Raw genomic sequence first — 20364 nt, forward strand, 5'->3', positions numbered from 1 at the left:
TGGAACTACTTCATTGCCATATAATTTTTTGCAGTGTATTTACAGGAAAATAATCAACACCCTCTTGACCAATTATAATAGAGTATTCAGCCTAGTAGTGGTATAACGTTTTGCATTGTATTATTGTATTAGTTATTTAGAAAGTATTACAGTATCTAAACAGTATGTAGAGTATCAAAGAATAAGACATTTACATGGCACAGCACATATCTCATAACTTCATTTATTGGACATATTCAGTTCAGTTCAAACTTACCTTTCATGAGAATCCATGTAAAGGAGCAATGTAACATGCATCACATTTTCATTGCAGGCATATAATCACATAGAATGTGTTTATAAAAAGCATGTACAGCAAATTTAAAGAATAATTGTACAAAAACCTTTTTCATGGTCCTTCCGAGCCAGACAGGAACAATTGACCAGTGGTGGCTGTATAATAATAACATTAATAACAATAATAATAATCATATTCATATTATTAATCATAATAATGATAATTTAATTTATCACAAATATGTTGCTGCCTCTCTTGCCAAGCAGACCAGTGAGAAAACTATGAGTTAAAATATTTCATCTCTATGTAACACACATTCCATTCTGTGGGTGGTTTAAAGATGCAGAGCTCATAGATGACTAGTTTAATATTATCAGGTTTAATACTGAGATGAACACTGATTTGTTGATATCTAATTGTTCTTTGCGGGATTCAGCCATTATCAAAAGACATTATATACAATATATAGGTTAAATAGGTGGCTTGCTTTAGTGTTTTTAAACACATCTTCTTGTGTATTCTTTACATTTCCTTACATGGATGGCTCTTAAGCGACAAGCACGATGGTTAAGAACAATATGACATTTCCAAGAAACAGTTCATTGATAAAGACGTTATTCCTCGATATACATTCATGTGGGAGAACATGAGTCCACAGAATAATCCACAAATGTCCCCATGACTTCATGTGTGGCATTTACTCAGTCTCTCCATTTCTCAAAGATCATCACTGAGATTTATGGTCATGTGCACTGTCCTCACGTGGATGAGGTATATTTTAGTAGGCTTTAAGTGACGCTTTTCTTCATTCCAGCTCCCTCCTCAAATGCCAACCTTAGCAATGCAGGATCTTGATGAAAGCTTTTCTGAACTCTATATTGAAAGTGGTGTATATGATGGGGTTCACAGCACTGTTCACATACCCCAGCCACGTGAAAGCGTTATACATCTCCGCAGGAACCTTGCATGTGGTGCAGTGGGTGTTCAAGATATGAGTGATGAAAAAAGGAAGCCAGCATATGATGAATACACCTGAAAAGAGAGAGAGAGAAGACAAAATGTGAAAAGATCGGAGAAACCAGCGCGTACCGTGTTACTGGATTGATGTCAACATTGAATCATGTCCTGAAGTTAAACTTGATCAAAATTGATTTATCCTCAATGCTGCATCATTGTCTGACTTTCTGCCTGTAAGCTCTTTTCAAGTTAAGGATTACTAAGTGAATAACATATACCTATACAGGGCATCAGAAAACTACAGCTAGTCAAATAAAGATATCAGCTACTTTTTATTGAGTTGTCTTATTGCTTATGACGTGTGAAAGTAAAATAGACTTTACCCCAATGTCTGTATCCCTCCTCTCTCCTGAAAAGTTCAACAGTACTTTCAAACATTCAAAGTAGTATTCGTGTTAACGGCTTACCCAGGACTATGGCTAACATTTGAGTGGCTTTCTTTTCCTTCTGTTGGGAGATCTTCCTCTTACTCATGAGAGTGGGTTGCTGCTTGATAGACGTCTGGGTTTTGCCGTTGGGTAAGGCCTCGGTCTGAAACGCTTTAGCCACTTTGGGTACTTCTGCCAGTATGTCCTTCGAGTCGCCGTTCTTCTCCACTTTGAGGGAGCCCTCAGGCGGGGAGTGGGGCACGGAGGTGGGGCTGGCTTTGGCCTTGGTTGGCAGGAGGAGTTGGTGGCTGACAGGCGTGGCGGTGGCATTGTCCACATTCTTCTGTTTCTGAGGTTTGCAGTTGGTCATCTCGTCCAACTCCATGTCGTCCCCTTCGTGGGCCACCTCTTTGATGAAGACCTGCTGACAGAGATCAACAACGATGTTAAAGCAGTAGTAGTGGTAGTAGTAGTAGTAGCAGTAACGTAGCAGTAACTTCTATATCTTGCTTACAGGGAGAAATGGGAACAATAGAGGTGACACCTTGTTAACTGCCTTTGAAAGTAAAGACATTCCCTTATGAGAGTTATTCTGTAAAAATAGCACTACAAATACTTGACACACCACTTTTTTCTTGTTGACAGGAAAGCTCCCATTAGGTTTCACAATCACAGTGCACAGCCTCACATCTCCTGGGTGACTGCACTTCTCCTGAAACAACAACAGGGGAGAGAAGCTATCACACAGTCACTGCACAGGCACCAAATGGTCTCAGAGTCACTCTTAACAAAACAAACTGTAATTCTATTGAGTGTACGCTGTTATTTGATTCCCATTGGAATCATTACGTCTATAACACTCAATAGCGCAGAAATAAAAAGTCCACAGAGTTAAACTGACAATATTGTTTCAGAAATGGTTTATTGACTCACAGTACAAAGGTGATGAGGACAATTTGCCTTGCAATTGCCTAATACTTTGTGAATGTATTTTCTCTTCTCCATCTCTTCCCCACACCAAGACAAAGGTATGCATGTACATGAAAAATGTAGAGGTCTGAGAGAAACACTGCTTTTTTCCCTGTATTGATATGCTTTAATGCCACTAAAATCAATATCCAGAAAAAGAAAAGGTCACTTAAAGGCACATCATAATTACTGTTGCATTTCAGCTCTCCTGCCAATCTAGTAGGCCAATGTAACATGACCAAGTGGGATTTGTCGTGTGAAATGACCAATTACAGCAGAATATGTTGCTAACACGAAGAGAACCCTCTTAAAACGCCTTAGGATAATTGCGTGTGCCCTTTTCAATCCCGGCTAGAATGCTATCTCGTGTGTTTTTCTTGCCCCCTCCAACAAAATCATGATCTATGTGTTTGGCCTCTCATGTCTGGAAATAGCAAACACTTTGTGGACAATATTTAGCTTCCTCATGTTTGATTACATTCTCCAAAAACACGACACGTTGTTGACAATGGATTTAATTGAATTGGCTCTCCTAAGTGTGTCGAGCAATTTTGAAAAACATGATTTGCAGCCTAGTCACCTTTAACGTGGTGCCTGTGTCGTGGTCGCCTGTCCCTTGACACGAGCGCTTTGTGTTCACCCGTTTCCGCCGCTTGCGAAGCACCACATAAATCTGCACGTAGACCAGCAGAGTGATGATGAAGGGGATGTAGAAGGACACAATGGAGGAGTACACCACAAAAGCCGGGTTGGCGATGATGCACAGGGCCTCGTCGCGAGTCGCTAGGGAGGAAAACAAAATGATTGCGGCGGTCAAAAACAACAATACCAGTCAAACCAGTAGCCATTCTCTGTAGCATGACGTACAAGTACAACCCCTGGACAGGACGCTAGTCTATTGCAGAGTCTTATCTTCGATGTACCTCCTTAATTCTGTGTGCCAAGCTGAGACGCATCGGGTCCCGTTTATACAGGCTTTGGTATGACTCTGCCAGGGATCGAACTCCCAACCTTTCAATCTCAAGGTGGACACTCTAACCACAAGGCCACTGAGTTGCTCAATACAGTGCAAAATTCCCAAAAGGGCCATTTTGGATGAATATACTATGTGTATGAAAGAGGAGCATTCAAACTAACCACCACACTGTTTGCCCCATTCACAGCAGTCATACAGTTTGGTATCACCTATCATTATCATACTGAGTCTACTCCTTAGTGCCATAAAAGCCAAAATACTGTGGAAGCACTGAGCAATAGTAAAGATTACAGTGCAGCAGAGCAAGGTAGCTCAAAGTTCCTGCTATTACCTGTGTTATTTAGGCCGAACAACAGGGGGCATGATATTGCAAAGGACAGAACCCACACCACTGAGATCATAACAGTGACTCGTCTTCTGGAGCTGTAGCGTGTGTTGTACAGCATGGGCATGGCGACTGCTGTGTATCTGTTGTGGAAGGAAGCAGAGGGAAGGAAAAACAAGGGGAAAACACCGTAGGGTTAGATAAACTGCCAGACATGATCCGATTGCACAAGTACACACAGATATGCCACATTTGAATATGGCTTTTCTACTGTGCAGACTAGACGTGGAGCGACAGCAAACACCTTTCTCTATATTGTCTTGGTAGGGACATCAGGGATGTAGGGGTAGAAAAAAAAGGTGGGTAAACTCTGAGATGACGGTAGACGACTAACGTACAGTAAACGCTAAGAAAGTATAATTTAGCGTAACAGGTGTGTAAATGCTATTTAGGAAATAAAAAGGTGCATTAACCCTTAAAGTGCATTTAATGTGTTTATATGCATTACCCTCCACTACATCCCTGGTAGGGGACCTTATCAATTAACCTCTAGCCTGCTGTGTGACCTTATTATTGAGTGAGCTGACATCCATAGGAAGTAAACAAATATTTTACAGGCTTACTTTATTTTATTGTAATTTAGTTGGGAACCTTTAGGTACGAGGCCTAAGGCAACTTAAGCACTTAAAGTTAGAATCCTTAGTTGTTATATCAATTTTTGGACTTATAAATTAATGATATACAGTATACACCCATTGATTCTTGAAGAATAGAACTTATAAATGCCTCATGAGCTTAGTTCAACTGTCGTACTCCATCAGAACACAAACTATACATTTGTTTTACTCCAATGTTTGTAAACAATGTAAATGTAAACACACACTATATAGCCTCAAAAATTATAATTTTGATATCATGGATGGACAGTCCTTGCATCCATAGCTCTGTCTATGAATTTGACAGTGGTTACATTTCTCCAGGCCCATCCATCAGCTGTTTACCAAAACAGAGGCAGTTGGCCACTTTGTTATTGTTTCAATTAAGGACTCTAACTTTCAGGGTACTCTTTATTCAATAGTACAGATTTAATTATGAAACATGCGTGAGTAATATCTTAAAAACCTAAAATAAGCATCTGCAGTATAAACAACTCAAAGATACTCTCCACACAAACAGAATGTGCAGACATTTTGTATTCAAATACAAATTACTTTAATAAATATTTAAATGACCTCTGAGGTAAGTATTCGCATAACCAAGGTTAATTTTTGTTCTATATATGCATTTAGTGACATGAAATTCAGTGAAGTGGAAAATCATGCAAAATGAAAATGGCATACTGCATAGTCCATAAATAATGGAATTGGTATTCAATAGAAAGTACCAGATGGGTTTGCAAGTAGACCTTCTAGGCCCAGACTCCAATGAATTTGCTTAAAGATTTTTTATCTAAAGCTTTTCATTACAAATCCACAATGGCACCTGCCTCCAGCCAAGATTCAACTATTTCAAGGGCACTTACCGATCAATGCTGATGGCACAGAGATTGAGGATGCTAGCAGTGCACATCATGACATCTAGGGTGACAAAGATGTCACAGTGGATTTTACTAAACCTCCACTCTCCCACCACCTGAAAGAAAGATGTTCCAAAATTTAGAGACAACAGAACTGTTTGTTTTATCCCCCTCAAGCACTGACTCAAGCACTGACTGGTTTTCAACAGATGTTTTTTCCCTAAATGTTCCTCAATAGATGTTCTTATCTTTCCATCTGTTCTCATGAATCTTCCAATGCCTGCTCCATTAACCATCATTTCCCTGTCACTTATATCGGAATCAATCAAAAAATCAGTGTATACAGTATATACTGAGTGTACACGGATCTTTCCATGACATAGACTGACCAGGTGAATCCAGGTGAAAGCTATGATCCCTTGTTGATGTCACCTGTTAAATCCACTTCAATCAGTGTAACTGAAGGGGAGGAGACAGGTTAAAGAATGATTTTTAAGCCTTGAGACAGTTGAGACATGGATTGTGTATGTGTGCCATTCAGAGGGTGAATGGTTAAGACAAAATATTTAAGTGCCTTTGAATGAGGTATGGTAGTAGGTGCCAGGCGCACCGGTTTGAGTGTGTCAAGAACTACAACGCTGCTGAGTTTTTCACCCCAACAGTTTCCCGTGTTTATCAAGAATGGTCCACCACCCGAAGGTAATCTAGCCCACTTCTTTCAGCAAAAACACTGGACACTGGAGAATTGGAAAAACATTGCCTGGTCTGATGAATCCCGGTGCCTGCTGTTTCATGCTGATGGGAGGACTAGGGTATGGAGAAAACCACAGGAGTACATGCATCCATCATGCCGTGTGTCAACATTGCAGGCTGGTGGTGGTGGTGTGATGGTGTGGGGTGTGTTTTCATGGCACACACATTGGGCCCCTTGATAAAAGTGGAGCAATGTTTGAATGCCACAGGATATCTGAACATCATTGCCAATCAGGTGCATCCCTTTATGGCAGCAGTGTATTCATCTGCAAATAAATTTTTTCAGCAGGATAATGTCCTATGACAGAAGGCTAGGATTGTCCAGGAATGGTTCCACGAACATGACAGTGAATTCAGCTTAATGCAGTGACCTGCACCAGATCGAATTCAATTGAGCATCTGTGGCATGAGATGGAACGAGCTATCTACTACCAGCCAACTTGACACAACTGTAGGAAGCATTGGAGTCAACATGGGCCAGCATCCCTGTGGAACGCTTTTGACACCTTGTAGAGTCCATGCCCAGACAAATTTAAGCTGTTCAGAGGGCAAAAGGGTGTGCTGGCCCATGTTGTATATACACTCAGTGTCCAGTTTATCAGGTACAGCCAACTAGTACCGGAAGTTCCTCCTTGTGTTATTATTTTTCTATATATTCCTCATGTTATTTTTTGATTTTCTCTACAATTTATTATTATTATTATTTTTTTGCATTGTTGGAAAGGGCCCGTAAGTAAGCATTTCACAGTTAGTCTACACCTGTTGTTTACAAAGCATGTGACAAATACAATTTGATTTGAACAGCCTGAATTCTTCGGGAATGGATGCTATTTTCAGATACGCTGTGGCATTCAAACGTTGCTCAATTGGTATCATGGGACCTAACGTGTGCCAGGAAAACATTCCCCACACCATTACACCACCGCCACCAGCCTGTAACATTGACACCAGGCAGGATGGGGCCATGGACTCATGCTGCTTACGCCAAATCCTGACTCTGCCATCAGCATGACGCACAGGAACCGGGATTCGTCGGACCAGGCAATGTTTTTCCACTCCTCTATTGTCCAGTGTTGGTGATTTCGAGCCCACTGGAGCCGCTTCTTCTTGTTTTTAGCTGATAGGAGTGGAACCCGGTGTGGTCGTCTGCTGCAATAGCCCACCCATGACAAGGACCGACGAGTTGTGCGTTGCGAGATGCATTTCTGCACACTACTGTTGTACTGTGCCGTTATTTGCCTGTCTGTGGCCTACCAGTTAGCTTGTCCGACTCTTGCCATTCTACTTTGACTTCTCTCAACGAGCTGTTTTCAGACCACAGGACTGCCACTAACTGGATGTTTTTTTATTTGTTGCACCATTCTCGGTAAACCCTAGACATTGTCATGCGTGAAAAGCAGAGGATGCCAGCCGTTTCTGAGATACTGGATCTGGTACACCTGGCACCGACGATCATACCACGCTGAAAGTCGCATAGTTTTTCTAGTTTTGCCCGTTCTAACGTTCAATTGAACAGTAACTGAATGCCTCGATGTGTGGCTGCCTGCTTTATATAGCAAGCCACATGACTCACTGTCTGTAAGAGCAAACCATTTTCGTGAACAGGGTGGTATACCTAATAAACTGGCAACTGAGTGTATATACACTACAAAAGTATTTGGACACCCCTTCAAATTAGTGGATTCGGCTATTTCTGCCACACCCGTTGCTGACAGGTGTATAACATTTTGCACAAAGTCATGCAATCTCCATGGACAAACATTGGTAGTAGAATGGCCTTAATGAAGAGCTCAGTGACTTGTACTGTGGCACCGTCATAGGATGCCACCTTTCCAACAAGTCAGTTCGTCAAATTTCTGTCCTGCTAGATCTGCCCCGGTCAACTGTAAGTGCTGCTATTGTGAAGTGGAATTATCTAGGAGCAACAACGGCTCAGCTCGTCTGTCCTCGGTTGCAACACTCACTATTGAGTTACAAACTGCCTCTGGAGGAAATGGGTTTCCATGGCCGAGCAGCCGCACACAAGCCTAAGATCACCATGCGCAATGCCAAGTGTCGGCTGGAGTGGTGTAAAGTTTGCCGCCATTGGACTCTGGAGCAGTGGAAACACGTTCTCTGGAGTGATGAATCACGCTTCACCATCTGTCAGTCCGACGGACTAATCTGGGTTTGGTGGATGCCAGGAGAACGCTAACTGCCCAAATGCATAGTGCCAACCAATGCTCCCTCAATTTTTGGTGGGCAACATTTGAGGTAGGCTATATGATCACACCGGTAATAGATCAGTTGTTGTATTAATTGTGAAGCACAGTTGAGTGAGCATACATTTAAATAATTTATACTGAACAAAAATATAAACGCAACATGTAAAGGTTGGACCCATATTTATTGAGCTGAGGGGTGCTGAGGAGTATTTCTGTCTGTAATAAAGCCATTTTGTGGGGAAAAACTCATTCTGATTGGCAGTGCCTGGCTCCCAGGTAGGTGGGCCTGGCTGCCAAGTGGGTGGGCCTGTGCCCTCCAAGGCCCATCCATGGCTGCACCGCTGCCCAGTCATGTGAAATCTATAGATTAGGGCTTAAGGAATTTATTTCAATTGACTGATTTCCTTATATGAACTGTAACATGTTGTGTTTATATTTTTATTTTACTGGGTTGATGGTGCCTGCATCTGTTGGTCAGTCTCAGCGGAGGGAGAGAGCAGCAGACTGAGGGTCCGCCTCTCAACGTCCCTCCACTCTCCCTTTCCTCCACTGATACTGACCAAAAAGGGACACCGTCTTCCAGCTGATGGAGAAACTCGAGTCGCACCGCATTATTTCTGCCTCATGCACAAATAAATTTTGTTACTCAGATGAACAGAGAAAGATAAATAAATCCTCAATATTAAAAAAGACCCAAGCCGCTAATAATGATAACAACGCAAGTGTCAAGGTGCGATGTGTATGCGGCGAGTGAAGTCAAGCGCAGGACACAGAGATACTAGCAGACTTACTTTACTGAATGTAAAGCACAAAACAAAACCTCCGAACCTGGAGGGAAAAACACCATACACGTAATATGGAAAATACAGCAATGCCGATACCGACTAGACACAAAATAATAACACACAAATACCAAACGTGAGACAAGGGTAATTATAGGCTATACAATCAAACATAATAGACAACAGGTGTAACTACTCAAGACAAAACAAGACAAACAACGAAACATCGATCGGCAGTAGCTAGTACTCCGGGGACGACGAACGCCGAAGCCTGCCCGAGCAAGGAGGAGGAGCAGCCTCGGCAGAATCCGTGACAGTACCCCCCCCCCCTTGACGCGCGGCTCCAGCCGTGCGCCGACCCCGGCCTCGGGGACGGCCAGGAGGACGCGGAGCAGGGCGAGTCGGATGACACCGGTGGAACTCCGTCAAGAGGGAGGGATCTAAGATGTCCCTCCTAGGGACCCAGCACCGTTCCTCCGGACCACTCCTCCTGCCGGTCCTGGCAATAGGACCTCAGAAACCTACCCACATCCTGGTTTACTCTCTTCACCTGCCCATTACTCTCAGGGTGAAAACCCGAGGTAAGGCTAATCGAGACCCCCAAACGTTCCATAAACGCCCTCCAGACTCTAGAGGTGAACTGGGGACCCCGATCAGACACTATATCCTCAGGCACCCCGTAGTGCCGGAAGACGTGTGTAAACAGGGCCTCAGCAGTTTGTAGGGCAGTAGGGAGACCTGGCATTGGAATGAGACGGCAGGCCTTAGAAAACCGATCCACAACGACCAAAATCGTGGTATTCCCCTGGGAGGGGGGAAGGTCCGTGACAAAGTCCACCGATAGGTGAGACCACGGCCGTTGTGGAACGGGTGGGGGTTGTAACTTCCCCCTGGGCAGGTGTCTAGGTGCCTTACACTGGGCGCACACCGAGCAGGAGGAGACATAAACCCTCACGTCCTTAGCTAAGGTTGGCCACCAGTACTTCTCACTAAGGCAGTGCACTGTCCGGCCAATACCAGGATGACCAGAGGAGGGTGACGTGTGAGCCCAATATATCAGTCGATCACGGATCTCGAGCGGCACGTACTTCCGCCCCTCTGGACACTCAGGAGGAGTAGGGTCTGTACGTAACGCCCGCTCAATCTCCGCATCGACCTCCCACACCACCGGTGCCACCAGACAAGACTCTGGAAGTATGGGAGTGGGCTCAATGGACCTCTCCTCTGTGTCATATCGCCGGGACAGGGCATCTGCCTTCACGTTCTGTGACCCTGGTATATACGTGAGCTTAAATACAAACCGGGCCAGAAACATGGCCCACCTAGCCTGACGAGGGTTCAGTCTCCTCGCTGCCCGGATGTACTCCAGGTTACGATGGTCAGTCAGAATGAGGAAAGGGTGTTTAGCCCCCTCAAGCCAATGCCTCCACACCTTTAGGGCTTGAACCACCGCTAGCAGCTCCCTGTCCCCCACGTCATAATTACGTTCCGCCGGACTGAGCTTCTTAGAATAAAAGGCACAGGGACAGAGTTTAGGAGGCGTGCCCGAGCGTTGAGACAGTACAGCACCAATCCCCGCCTCTGACGCATCCACCTCCACTTGGAACGCCAAAGAGAGGTCCGGATGTGCCAGCACCGGAACTGAGGTGAACAGGTCCTTCAGATGTCTAAACGCCCTGTCCGCCTCAGCCGACCACTGCAAACGCACCGGGCCCCCCTTTAGCAGGGAGGTGATGGGAGCTGCTACCTGTCCAAAACCCCGGATAAACCTCCGGTAGTAATTGGCAAAACCCAAAAACCGCTGCACCTCCTTAACCGTGGTGGGAGTCTGCCAATTACGCACGGCTGAAACGCGGTCAATCTCCATCTCCACCCCTGACACGGACAACCGATGTCCCAGGAAGGAGATGGACTCCTGGAAAAACAGGCATTTCTCCGCCTTCACATACAAGTCATGCTCCAACAGCCTACCCAACACCCGACGCACCAGGGACACATGCTCGGCTCGTGTAGCGGAGTATATTAGAATGTCATCAATATACACCACTACACCCTGTCCATGCAAATCCCGGAAAATCTCGTCCACAAATGATTGGAAGACTGAAGGAGCATTCATTAACCCATAGGGCATGACGAGGTACTCATAGTGACCCGAGGTGGTACTAAATGCTGTTTTCCATTCATCTCCCTCCCTAATGCGCACCAGGTTGTAAGTGCTCCTGAGATCCAATTTTGTGAAGAATCGCGCCCCGTGTAATGACTCCGTCATACTCGCAATCAGAGGGAGAGGATAACTGTATTTAATGGTAATCTGATTGAGACCACGGTAATCAATACACGGGCGCAAACCTCCATCCTTCTTCTTCACAAAAAAGAAACTCGAGGACCGTATGTATCCCTGTCCCAGAGATTCGGTGACGTATGTCTCCATAGCCGCCGTCTCCTCTGGAGACAGAGGATACACATGACTATGCGGAAGTGCAGCGCCTGCCTGGAGGTCTATCGCACAATCCCCCTGTCTATGAGGTGGTAATTGAGTCGCCCTCTTCTTACTGAAGACGAGTGCCAAATCTGTATACTCAGGAGGAATGTGCAGTGCGGGCATTTGGTTCGGACTTTCCACCGTTGTCGCCCCTACGGAAACACCTATACAACGCCCGACACACTGATCAGACCATTCCCTGAGAGCCCTCTGTTGCCATGAAATGTTGGGGTCATGAGATATTAACCAAGGAAGCCCCAACACCAAGGGAAACGCAGGAGAGTCGATCAAATACAACTGTATAATCTCCTCATGACCCCCCTGCGTCTTCATCTTAAGTGGCGCTGTGACCTCCCTAATCAATCCCGACCCCAAAGGGCGGCTGTCTAGGGCATGGATAGGGAAGGGCACATCGACTGGTATGAGGGGAATCCCTAACTTATAACAGAAACTGCGATCAATAAAATTCCCAGCTGCGCCTGAATCGACTAGCGCCTTATGCTGGGAGTGAGAAGAAACCTCGGGAAACACAACTTGGATACACATGTGGACAACAGAGAGCTCTGGGTGAGTTGGGCGCTTACTCACCTGGAATGACTCATCAGTGCGTGACCTGCTGCCTCGATCCCTAGGAGACCCTCCCGAGCACCGAACCGCAGTGTGTCCTCTGCGGCCACAGTTGGTGCAGGGGACGGCCTCTCTCCTGGTCTCTCTCCTCCTCTCTCTAGCACCAGCACCCCCGAGCTCCATAGGGCTCGGCTCGGAGGTGCTGGGGGATGGAATGGATGGCCCCAGCTCCGGACGCCCGCGGGTAGCCAACAGGGTATCCAGACGAATCGACATGTCCACCAACTGATCGAAGCTTAGGTTGGTGTCCCTGCAGGCCAACTCTCGGCGAACGTCCTCCCGTAGGCTGCACCTATAGTGGTCGATGAGGGCCCTCTCATTCCATCCCGCATTGGCCGCCAGAGTCCGGAAATCCAGTGCGAATTCCTGCGCGCTCCTCTTCCCCTGTCTGAGGTGGAACAGACGCTCCCCCGCCGCTTTCCCCTCTGGGGGATGATCGAAAACCGCCCTGAAGCGGCGGGAGAACTCTGCATAACTGACTGTAGCGGCGTCTATTCCCCTCCATTCGGCATTGGCCAGTGCCTTGCCGGACAGACAGGAGATGAGGGCGGAAACGCTCTCGTATCCCGAGGGCGCCGGGTGAATGGTTGCCAGGTAGAGTTCTACTTGGAGCAGGAAACCCTGACACCTGGCCGCGGTGCCATCATAAGCCCTCGGGAGCGAGAGCCGAATCCCACTGGACTCCGGAGATGGAACGATGGGTATGGCTGAGGGTGGTGGTATTGTTGGAGGAGGTGTGGGCAAACCTCCTCTCTCCCATCGGCTCAAAGTGTTCATAACATCCTGCATGGCGGTGCCCAGTCTCTGGATCATGGCGTCTTGGCTGCTTACGCGCTCCTCCAATGATCCCGTTGGTACCGCTGATCCTGCTGACTCCATGGTGTGGTGTGTTATTCTGTCAAGGTGCGATGTGTATGCGGCGAGTGAAGTCAAGCGCAGGACACAGAGATACTAGCAGACTTACTTTACTGAATGTAAAGCGCAAAACAAAACCTCCGAACCTGGAGGGAAAAACACCATACACGTAATATGGAAAATACAGCAATGCCGATACCGACTAGACACAAAACAATAACACACAAATACCAAACGTGAGACAAGGGTAATTATAGGCTATACAATCAAACATAATAGACAACAGGTGTAACTACTCAAGACAAAACAAGACAAACAACGAAACATCGATCGGCAGTAGCTAGTACTCCGGGGACGACGAACGCCGAAGCCTGCCCGAGCAAGGAGGAGGAGCAGCCTCGGCAGAATCCGTGACAGCAAGCCTATAGATACACTTTCCTACTCATGTAAATAGGAAGAACGCGCATTTTATGGCTTATAAAAGTGTTGAATACAAAGTGTTGACAGTGCTGAGTAAGAACTTAAACATGAACTCACTCATAAAAACAGCATCTCTTTGCTGTCCTCGTTGACAGTCTCTCTCTAGTCATGGTTTTAAACATTGTGAAATCTCACAGTATCAACTTTGCTGTAGCTTTCTTTTATGCCTGCTACGTTACTGCAGTCACGGTCATCTGAGCCATCCGATTGGCCAGCTGTAGGCCTATAGTGCACTTGATTTGCTCTCTGGGCCCTCCGGGAAGGCAGAGTTCGTACCTTCAGACGCATGAAATGGTTAAAAATGGCAACAGTTGGCCTACCCGGCGCGCAGGGCAGCTGAATCGGGTGCACCTACCACCAACAGCCCGAGATGAAAAAAATAGGAACACAAGGCTTTATCGTTGGGTTTTTACAGAAATGTTTGGCGATCGACCAGGAATGCCTTGGAGATCGACCAGTCGATCGCGATCGACCAGTTGGTGACCACCGCTCTAGAAAGTTGAGTGAAGTTTAATCTCGTGCTTCTCTCTGTGGGCTGATATTTCTGCATGGCAGTCCAGGAGGGAGCTGCATGATAGTCGATTCTGTGCTTCCAACTTTGTAGCAACAGTTTGGGGAAGGCCCTTTCCTGTTTCAGCATGACGATGCCCCTGTGCACAAAGCAAGGTCCATACAGAAATGGTTTGTCCAGATCGATGTGGAAGAACTTGACTGGCCTGCACAGAGCCCTGACCTCAACCCCAGCGAACACCTTTGGGATGAATTGGAATGCCGACTGCGAGCCAGGCCTAATCGCCCAACATCAGTGCCCGACCTCACTAATAATCTTGTGGCTGAATGGAAGCAAGTCCCCGCAGCAATGTTCCAACATCTAGTGGAAAGCCTTCTCAGAAGAGTGGAGGCTGTTATAGCGGCAAAGGGGGGACCAACTCCATATTAATACTCATGATTTTGGAATGAGATGTTCGACAAGCAGGTGTCCACATACTGTTGGTAATGTGTATATATACAGTATATATATATATATATATATATATATATATATATATATATATATATATAGAGAGAGAGAGAGAGAGAGAGAGAGAGAGAGAGAGAGAGAGAGAGAGAGAGAGAGAGAGAGAGAGAGAGAGAGAGAGAGAGAGAGAGAGAGAGAGAGAGAGAGAGAATAGCCAAAATAATGGAAACACTTGAGTAAATGAAGGATACGAAGTATATTGAAAGCAGGTGCTTCCACACAGGTGTGGTTCCTGAGTTAATTAAGCAATTCATATCCCATCATGCTTAGGGTCATGTATAGAAATGCCCAGTTACCTATTATTTTGGCTACCATGGCTTAGGGCTGGGCAATATATCTAATTCATTTGATTAATTCAAATGTATGTTTTTGCGCGGTATTACAAATGCCTTTACCGCAATAATCTAGTTTTTGTTGTATTTTTTATGAGCGTTTATGTCCATTTGTTCTCATGTCTTTTTGGTCTCGTCTCATTCGCTTCTTCTGTGCTGTGTGCACCTTCCAGTTTACACCAGAGAGCTGTATATAATGAAGAGATGTACGTCTCCACCCTAACAATGGGAGTCGTTGTCCCAAAGGCGGGAAGAGAGGCGACAAGCTTAGGTCCAAAATAAGCCCATAGAAACAAACTGTCCTTATTTTGGGCATATTTTAGCGAGAGGTCTCGCTTCGCCTCTTCCTCTGGATTACACACACACACACCAAGTCCTCATCCTTCCACTCACAACAAAGAGAGAGAGAGAGAGATTTTAACGTATAATGAGTAGCCTATTCTTCTACTTCATTCCCAAGAGCCTGATGAACCCATTCTTATTCACAAACCACCTCCACTCTCCACAAGAACAGGGCTCCCATTGGTATCTACTAGATAACATCCCTGCATGACTGACAGTGCGCTTCAAAGCCCGCCCATCGTGGCAGATCCTCATTTCCCCACTACTGAGAGTGGTGCTTTGCATCTCACTCAGTTTCTCACTGAATTTTATTAGAGTTGTCAAGCCCAGAGATATCTGCATCTCACCCTTTCCTTTTTTTTAAACAGCCAGAGCTGCGAGGCTGGGCTCAAGGAGACCTGTCTGATTGATCTCAGTCCTGAGGCAGTGTGTTATTAATTATGCCAAGCTCAGGCTTGAAGAGGGTTATGTCTTTGCTTCTGGTTGTCTGTCTGCAGCCCTGCCAGTGATTAAAGAATGATCTGACAAGCCTAATGAAAGTTTCTCTATACCAGGCTCCACACATCAGCCTATTAACACTCCTCTCTAACTGGTGGGAATAGAGCTCATGACTAACACCCATAGACATCTTGGATCATGGCTTATTGGAAACATATATCTACTTCCACCATGATGTTAGTGATGCTGGCAAACGTAGGATTGATTTGGTCGAGGAATGCCCTAACATCGGTGACATCGTAAATGCAACACAGCGAGAAATCCAATTGCTATGTTAATGTTGACTGCGGCCCGATACATATTTTCTCATTTGGTCCGGATGTTTTGGTTTTCTCATTTTGCGTTGAGATTGTACATTATATATCGCACGTTCTCAGAAATGCCAACATTTCATTTGCTGTCTGCACAGACACTTTGTTTAACACACTGTGAGGGAGAGAGGCTAAGCATCTTTCCCAGCTGCTCATCAAAGCCAATAAACGTCTGAAGATCTAAGGTCATCTAGCATATGACAAGAAGATGCTCTCAATATACCACATTTGGCATGGTCGAATGAAAGCAAAATGTATTCATAATTCATGCAAATTTAGCATTTAGCAAGAAAGGGCAACAGTGCTCCTGCAGCAGACTGTGACCAGTACATTACCACGGCTTGTTCTTAGACTAGGCAGATACATTAACCTGAACCTGAACAAGATCTCACCAAAATGAAAAAGATAGACAATGGTCTCGCAGCAATGTTTTCCCGGGAGAGGGATGGTGACCCAAACACGACATTGTCACAACAAAAGATCAATGTGTTTATTTTGGTCGTGTCGAAGCATAATCCTACATGACATCTCTTTTCTCCGCTAGAAATCGAATGTTTCACGAGTGTGAATCATCCAAACAAACGCAAAGACGTTGCCAAAAAAATTCACCCATTTCACTTGAAGGCAGTGCTTATTCTCATGTTAACAATAAGCCCTTATAATGTTGCCAAGCTGCAGCCTACCACGTAAGAGGCACATATTTTAATTTGTGCCATTTCCAAAGCATTGTAAAGGCTGGTTATGCTACTATTAGTCGGTAAGACAAACTGAATGGGATTTGTGCACAACAAACCTTCAAATCTCATTCGGTATATCCTTAACTTCTTGTTAAGCGTGTACTAATCCACACATGACCTTAAACTTGGTATCCTTTGTAATACAATTGAGAGGCCCGTTTGAAGAGAGCTGAGGGTCACTGTGGAAAGGTTGTGTAATGAGTTAACCTACTGTGTGGCATTTCTCAACCTTTTGTCAGAAGTAGCCTAGCGGTTTAGAGCATTGGGCCAGTACCGAAAGGTCGCTGGTTCGAATCCCTGAGCCAACTAGGTGAACAATCTGCCGATGTGCCCTTGAGCAAGGCACTTCATCCTAATTGCTCCTGTAAGTCGCTCTGGATAAGAGCATCGGCTAAATGTCTAAACATTTAAACAAATGTAAAATGTAAGTAGACCATATAAACACAGGAGAATCATTGAGGTTTTCTTGGATGCTAGAGCAAGAGATCAAGTCAGTTTTTCTCCAAAGCACATGACAGGTTATCGATTTCAGTGTAATTTGATAGCCCTGGTAATCAGGAGACGGGCTCATTGATACACACACAGGAGGATTATTTCACTGCAGTCTTGGATGGCCTCTCACATCACTGGCCAAAGACCACGGTCAAAAATAACATCCTAACACAGCGAGGTAAGGCAAGGGGTTTTTCTCCGAAACCTGTTCTACTTCCTGCCCTCAATTGCTTTGCTGGAATGAGGTTGATTGTGTTGTTGCCCAAGGCTACCGTTCCGCTGCTTTACGTCGCAAATGTCACTGGGCATTGATTCAACCTTACGTGGTTTACACAGCACACACCTAGATCACACAAGACAGTTTTAAAAGTCACATCACAAAATAATACATAATAATTCACCGATGTTGTCTAACCTAGCTACAGTATATCTGGGGAATGAGTACATACGTTTTACATTTTGACATTGCCAGTGCTGCTGCTCCACATACTAAGCTAGATACAGTGTTATGAAAAAGTATTTTCTCCCTTTCTAATTTTCTCTACTTTTGCATATTTGTGATACTGAATGTCATCAGATCTTCAACCAAAACCTAATAACTTTTTGGACGAGATGGGTCCCATTATGCCTGGCGAAAACCAAACACTGCATTCCACAGTAAGAACATCGTACCAAAGGTCAAGCATGGTGGTGGTGGTGTGATGGTCTGGGGATGCTTTGCTGCCTCAGGACCTGGACGACTTGCCTTAATAGAAGGAACCATGAATTCTGCTCTGTATCAGAGAATTCTACAGGAGAATGTCAGACCATCTGTCTGTGAGCTGAAGCTGAAGCGCAGCTGGGTCATGCAGCAAGACAACGATCCAAAACACACAATCAAGTCTACATGAAAATTGCTAAAAAGCAACAAATTCGAAGTTTTGGAATGGCCTAGTCAAAGTCCAGACCTAATCCCAATTGAGATGTTGTGGCAGGACTTGAAACGAGCAGTTCATGCTTGAAAACCCACACGTCACTGAGTTAAAGCAGTTCTGCATGGAAGAGTGGGCCAAAATTCCTCCACAGCGACGTGAGAGACTGATCAACAACTACAGGAAGCATTTGGTTGGAGTCATTGCAGCTAAAGGTGGCACAACCAGTTATTGAGTGTAAGGGGGCAATTACTTTTTCACACAGGGGAATTGGGTGTTGCATAACTTTGTTTATGAAATAAATATGTAATTGTTGTGTTATTTGTTCACTTATGTTCCCTTTATCTAATTTTAGGTTTTGGTTGAAGATCTGATAACATTCAGTATCACAAATATGCAAAAGTAGAGAAAATTAGAAAGGGGGCAAATACTTTTTCATAGCACTGTAGCTTTCAAGGTACAGCGCCATTCTTTTCATGATGTGAATTTATTAATTTTCTCACTTTGTTTAGACTTAATCGTCTGACCTCCTGTCTACAGTAGACATTTTATCAACATTACAGCCTATTTGCTAGAGTGATTACTTTTTTATTGAGTGACTCATTAAACTGTCAGTTATAATATGCAATGCTATTTCCCACAATTTAATGCTGATGCCATCTTAATTCTTATCTATTAAATTCCACAATTACATTGCATATTAAAAGCCATGTAGTAAATTTTTTAAAATATATTTAAGTGTATTTATTATTCATTTAGTTAAAATTAATATCTTGAACCAGTTATGTGGAGAAGATACACAATAAAAACAGACACACATTCCATTCACGTTGTTCCAGCAATTGTGGCCTTTTCCTTTCATTTGCAATTTCTTGTCAGAACAATTAGGCTTCTGTTTGCATAATGCTAAAAATGCTTCAATGACAGACAACTTGGGAAAGTTGTTCCATAACCAGACCATTAATAAAGGAGCACTTTGAATGTATTCTTTTTCAGATCAACAATGGTGGCCCTAATGGTTTGTTTTCATTTTGGAGGACTGAGCAGGAGGGTCAATGCAAGAGCAAAATCAAAGAGGAAGGGTAAAAGAAACCCTGATTGGCATAAGTGTAATCAAACAACCTGTTGTTTGTGTGTGTTTATTTTGCTTCAGCTATGATCATGTACGCAATCTGCTGTGCATCCTCATTGGAAAGAAAACTACACTGCATCTTTTAGCCAATGACAAAGATGCATGGGTGTACAGCCTACCTCCAACAACCACAGGGTAAAAAAAAACGACACTGTATCTTTAGCTTCAAGCCTTTCTGCCAATGAAAGAGCATGCGTGGGTGTGTAGGTAACCTACCTCCAGATAGACAACCCAGGGCATAACCAAGGTGGCCACCAGCAGGTCAGCCACGGCCAGGCTGACGATCAGGTAATTGGTGGTGGACTGGAGGGCCTTCTCCCTGGACACGGCCATGCACACCAACACATTGCCAAAGACGATTACGAGGATGAGCAGTGTCAGGAGCATGGCATAGTAATTGTACGGGTGCTTCTGCCCACTCTCCGTGTCATTGAAGCTCCCATTCCCATTGTCCCAGAAACTCTCATTGTAGGCATACTGTGTGAGGACATCCATTAGCTGTGAGTGACGAAGGCCGAGAACGGGCCCTGAAACGGAGACAAAGAAAAATAGAGATAATTTACATATTCAGCTTTAATTACAAGAGCTGTGTGTGTGTATGTGTGTGTGTGTATGTGTGTGTCAGCTAAAATACAAAATTGATGATTGCGCATTTACATGATTGTCTTTATCTCTCTCTCTCGCTCTATGCGTGTCTGCATTTTTTTGTGAGTATGTGTGCGTGCATTCGTGTCTGTGTGAATGCACACATCTGTGTGTACGACGGTGTGCACTCTACATGAGGAACTTTCTTTAGACTCAGCAGCCGAGAGGTTAGCTCAGGGATTCTATCTCCCTCTCTCGCTCCCTTCATCACGTGCTCCTGCCTCCTGCCTATTTGAAAGCATTGCCCCGGGGGACCCAGGCCTGTGCCTTTACCCTGCAGATGCCCTGTGCTGTCTGATCTAATTTATTGCCCGC

At 44.8% G+C, this 20364-nt stretch overlaps 1 protein-coding gene across 1 annotated transcript; it reads right to left on the reverse strand.

The window, feature by feature from the left end:
• Positions 1–755: 755 nt before the first annotated feature.
• On the reverse strand, positions 756–19929 carry LOC311101755 (D(2)-like dopamine receptor). The gene is made up of 7 exons (XM_084142938.1): positions 19621–19929; positions 5455–5564; positions 3939–4075; positions 3212–3414; positions 2288–2374; positions 1702–2083; positions 756–1309 (listed from the first exon to the last, which is right to left on the reverse strand). Exons 1-7 carry the CDS (start codon positions 19897–19899, stop codon positions 1113–1115), a joined length of 1395 nt encoding a protein of 464 aa, XP_083999064.1. The 5' UTR covers positions 19900–19929; the 3' UTR covers positions 756–1112.
• Between the last annotated feature and the right edge of the window lie 435 nt (positions 19930–20364).

Source organism: Coregonus lavaretus (assembly GCF_964263955.1).
Source record: "Coregonus lavaretus genome assembly, chromosome: 26".
Lineage (NCBI taxonomy): Eukaryota > Metazoa > Chordata > Actinopteri > Salmoniformes > Salmonidae > Coregonus > Coregonus lavaretus.